The following is a 5,000-nucleotide window of genomic DNA, read 5'->3' as shown; positions in this document are numbered from 1 at the left end:
AAGACTACGCGGCGATCTGATTCAAACATTCAAAATCCTAAAAGGTATAGACAATGTCAACCCAGGGGACTACTTTGACCTGAAAAAAGAAACAAGGACCAGGGGTCACAAATGGAGATTAGATAAAGGGGCATTCAGAACAGAAAATAGGAGGCACTTTTTTACACAGAGAATTGTGAGGGTCTGGAACCAACTCCCCAGTAATGTTGTTGAAGCTGACACCCTGGGATCCTTCAAGAAGCTGCTTGATGAGATTCTGGGATCAATAAGCTACTAACAACCAAACGAGCAAGATGGGCTGAATGGCCTCCTCTCGTTTGTAAACTTTCTTATGTTCTTATGTTCTTCTTAAAATGGATGCAGCAAAGTACAGAGAAATCCTGGAGGAAAATCTGCTGAAGTCTGCAAGAGACCTGGGACTTGGGAGAAGATTCATCTTCCAGCAGGACAATGACCCCAAACATACAGCCAAAGCCACACTGGAGTGGCTTAAAAACAAAAAGGTCAATGTCCTGGAGTGGCCCAGTCAAAGCCCGGACATCAATCCAATTGAGAATATATGGAAAGAGTTGAAAATTGCTGTTCACCAAAGGTCCCCATCCAACTTGACAGAGCTTGAGCAATTTTGCAAAGAAGAATGGGCAAAAATTGCAGTGTCCAGATGTGCAAAGCTGGTAGAGACTTATCCAAATAGACTCATGGCTGTAATTGCTGCCAAAAGGTGCCTTTACCAAATATTGACTCAAGAGGGTGAATACTTATGCAATCAATTATTTTCTGTTTTGTATTTGTAATTAATTTAGAACAATTTGTAGATTTTATTTTTCACTTTGACATTATGGACTTTTTTTGTGTTGATCAGTGGCAAAAACTCCTAATTAAATCCATTTTGATTCCATGTTGTAAAACAATAAAATGTGGAAAAGTCCAAGGGGGGTGAATACTTTTGAGAGCCACTGTATATGCAGGTCGTTTTGTTTACATTAATGTGCTGCTCCTCTTTCTTTTAGTTGTTCAGACTCCAGACAGGTAACTTTTTGAGTTTGTTCTTGGTTTTTGTTTTAAATTCAGCGGTCTCCCCGGTGTTATCCAACAGATAACGGCCAACTATGCCCACACCCTGCATTTTTAATATTAAATATTATACAGTGCGCAGCACAATAAACAAGCTCTGTGGTTAATCTACACTGTTTACGCATAATTGAGGTTGTATCTTTGTAAATGCATATTTATTTGAAGTTTTATTTTTTCCTCAAATTGAGGGTGGTAAAGTTGGGCTACGACTTAAAATTTGAGGGTGTCTTAAAATTCGAAGGAATACGGTAAATGTAAATATAAAGTATTCAGACCCCTGACCCAATTCTCTCATATTACTGAATTACAAATGGTACATTGAAATTTCGTTCTGTTTGATATTTTATTTTAAAACACTGAAACTCAAAATCAATTATTGTAAGGTGACATTGGTTTTATGTTGGGAAATATTTTTAAGAAAAATAAAAAACTGAAATATCTTGCTTGCATAAGTATTCAACCCCCACACATTAATATTTGGTAGAGCCACCTTTCGCTGCAATAACAGCTTTAAGTCTTTTGGGGTAAGTATGTACCAGCTTTGCACACAGTGTCGGAGTGATTTTGGCCCATTCTTCTTGGCAGATTTGCTCCAGGTTGTTCAGGTTGGTTGGACGACGCTTGTGGACCGCAATTTTCAAATAGTGCCACAGATTCTCAATGGGACGGAGATCAGGACTTTGACTGGGCCACTGTAGGACATTCACCTTTTTGTTCTTGAGCCACTCCAATGTTGCTTTGGCCTTGTGCTTGGGATCATTGTCCTGCTGAAAGGTGAATTTCCTCTCAAGCTTCAGTTTTTTAGCGGACTGAAGCAGGTTCTCTTGCAGTATTTCCCTGTATTTTGCTTCATCCATTCTTCCTTCAATTTTAACAAGATGCCCAGCCCTGCTGATGAGAAGCGTCCCCACAGCATGATGCTGCCACCACCATACTTCACTGTAGGGATGGTGTGTCTTGAGGCATGGGCAGTGTTAGGTTTGTGCCACACATAGCGCTTTCAGTTTTGGCCAAAAAGCTCTATCTTGGTCTCATCTGACCACAAAACCTTTTCCCACATCGCAGCTGGGTCACTCTCATGCTTTCTGGCAAACTCCAGACGTGCTTTCAGATGGTACTTTTTGAGTAACGGCTTCTTTCTTGCCACCCTCCCATACAGGCCAGTGTTATGCAGAGCTCTTGATATGGTTGACTGGTGCACCATTACTCCACTCCCAGCCACTGAACTCTGTAGCTCCTTCAAAGTGATTGTTGGCCTCTCTGTGGCTTCTCTCACAAGTCTCCTTCTTGTTTGAGCGCTGAGTTTTGAGGGGCGGCCTTTTCTTGGCAGTGCCTGGGTGGTGTGATGCAGCTTCCACTTCCTGATTATTGATCCAACTGTGCTCACTGGGATATCCAAACACTTGGATATTATTTTGTACCCTTTCCCTAATCTATGCATTTGTATTACTTTCTCTCTAACTTCTGTAGAATGCTCTTTGGTCTTCATTTTCCTTCAGATTCACAGCCTGACCAATGATCCTTCAACAGTGGGGTTTTTATCCAGAAAATGTGACAGCAACTTTAATGGTTCACAGGTGGAGGCCAATGGTAAGGTAATTGTGTCCTCGTTAGGGCAGTTTCTTTCATCGCTGTAAACTGGGAGCTTCCACAGCACAGGGGTTGAATACTTATGCAAGCAAGATATTTCAGTTTTTTTATTTTTCTTAAAAATATTTCCCAACATAAAACCAATGTCATCTTACAATAATTGATTTTGAGTTTCAGTGTTTTAAAATAAAATATCAAACAGAATGAAATTTCAATGTACCATTTGTAATTCAGTAATATGAGAGAATTGGTCAGGGGTCTGAATACTTTTGCAAGGCACTGTGTGTATATATATAGTTTGCAATGTGAACAAAAATGCATTTGTTAATTTAAAAATACAATTTCTGTTGTTGAGGAACGCTGCTGAGAATCAAAGGTAAAAACACAAAAATGTTCACTTACATCCCTGTCAATTTCCTTCTTGTTAGGAATATATAGAAACAAAATCAATATCACTGCTAGGATTTTAAGTAAAACTATTTCACAAAGCATAGTACCTGCCTCTGCTGATATTTCTCATCCCTTTTTGACCCTGTAAGGGATTCATCTTGGGCAGTCAATGTAGTAAACGTTTTAACAGAACTATAAAGTGGTTTAAAATGAGAAAAGTCAGTTCTTACTGGACAGCTTGCATGACTGACCCTCTGAAATAAAATTAAGTTTGCTGGAACCAAACTAATTAAAACACCTTTGAGCATGCTGTTTGTTCAAATTGTATTAAACTAATACATATATTTTATTTTATTAAATCAGAGTGTGTTTTATACAAATCATTTTTGTATTAAATAATCTTGAAATCCAAGGCCTGGTATATCTCATGTTTATATTTGTTTCATAGAAACAGACATTATTACGAACAAATGAGAAATGTGTGTTGGGAAGAACTGTAAAGTTTCCTTGGCAACAACACACGTGTCTCTTTGTTCACTGCAAGTAACGTCATGAGGGTGATTTTAAATACTCTGTGGAAAGAGACGGTTTTAAGGACTTACTTGAATTTAGCGTCTGACGTGTTTTGGCACTAGTACAGTAAGCTTCTATTACTTTAAGAATCTGAGCATCTTCTTCAAGGGCAGCTGTACCTGAAGAGAAAATAAACAGCTCTAAACTAAGCTCCTATTACTTGCAGGATTAAATATGGGGCACTTTTTGATCAAGTGTTGAGCAAAACACAAGAATAAAATTCCAAACCTACTATGTCAGGACAAATTTTAGGAACATAAATCTTTAAATTAAATTCCTGCATTCTAAAATGTTATGGCTGGCTGGGTTTGCTCCCTGCTAAACCAGTCTGTTGATTGTAAATGGCATCGCACAGCCACCATGCAATCCAGGTCAATTGGCAATTGGGCCAGGTCAGGGTTCACAGAGCTTGGAGGAAAGCTCTGGTGCACCTGTTAGCACCAAGCCAAACAGTCGCTAATGCCAAAAAATGTTTTAAAAAAACCCGAATGCCTGGGACTTCCCAACATCAATCTAGGGCCCTCGTCTTTGAACTGAAAACCCAGATCCAAATGCATTTATTCAGCAAGGTCGGAGGTTGAGCAAGACGTAGTAGCTGAACAGTAATGCAACTCACTTTTTCTCACTGCAAACTCTTCATCGGATGGTTTCCGTTCAGGTTTGCGTTTAGGAAGCAGTTTCTTCATAGTTTTAGGACTTTTACTAAGATCCTTTAAAAGAAGAAAAAAAAAAAAAGAAGATGATCACATTTTAAAACTGTGCTTTATTGGGCTCAGTTTTTTCTTGGATAAGATCCATCCTCAGAACAGGGAAAGATCTGTGCACTTACAATTAAAATTATGGATGTACAAAACTTTCAATTGATAAATACTTTCAGCTTGAAACTTACAGTACTATCCACCAGTATTACTGAGCACAACAGCCCACTACTCTAATCTTTGGGGCATGTAACTGAAAAGAAATAAAGCACACCCAAAATAATTAGTATACAAATCCATGGTTCAATAATAAATCACAGAATAATGATGCTGTACACTTACAATTCAACAATATATTACATTTCACTTTTTTCTTTTTAAATAGGATACATGCTGTTGCCAAAAATCTTCAGCTTTAGATATGTGCTAAATTCTCTACTGCAAATAAGTATTCTGTACTTCTGCATCTACCTACAACCCATACATTCCATGCATAATGTGTGCACTTGAAGAGTATTGTATTATTCTACTCGTTTCATTACCATGGTAACTAGCAGCTGAGTGGAATCAGTTGATAGTCAATTATGTTCATGTTTTTGGCAGAAGGTTAAGCCGAGAGGAAGAAAACAAGCGTAGGAAGGATAGAGGTTAAAATAAAAAAAAAAAACACAAAAC

The 5,000-nt window shown here is 38.3% G+C and overlaps 1 protein-coding gene across 1 annotated transcript in view; it reads right to left on the bottom strand.

The window, feature by feature from the left end:
* The window catches only part of LOC117407020 (rho guanine nucleotide exchange factor 7), a 47,812-nt gene that overhangs the window by 9,764 nt on the left and 33,048 nt on the right, over window positions 1-5,000 (bottom strand). Inside the window, 2 exon segments of the mRNA XM_059029145.1 lie at window positions 3,657-3,746; window positions 4,244-4,337. Coding sequence (XP_058885128.1) covers window positions 3,657-3,746; window positions 4,244-4,337 — 184 coding nt within the window.

The sequence above is a fragment of the Acipenser ruthenus genome, chromosome 8 (genome assembly GCF_902713425.1).
Source record: "Acipenser ruthenus chromosome 8, fAciRut3.2 maternal haplotype, whole genome shotgun sequence".
Taxonomy (NCBI): domain Eukaryota; kingdom Metazoa; phylum Chordata; class Actinopteri; order Acipenseriformes; family Acipenseridae; genus Acipenser; species Acipenser ruthenus.
This window is presented reverse-complemented; position numbering and strand designations above follow the sequence as displayed.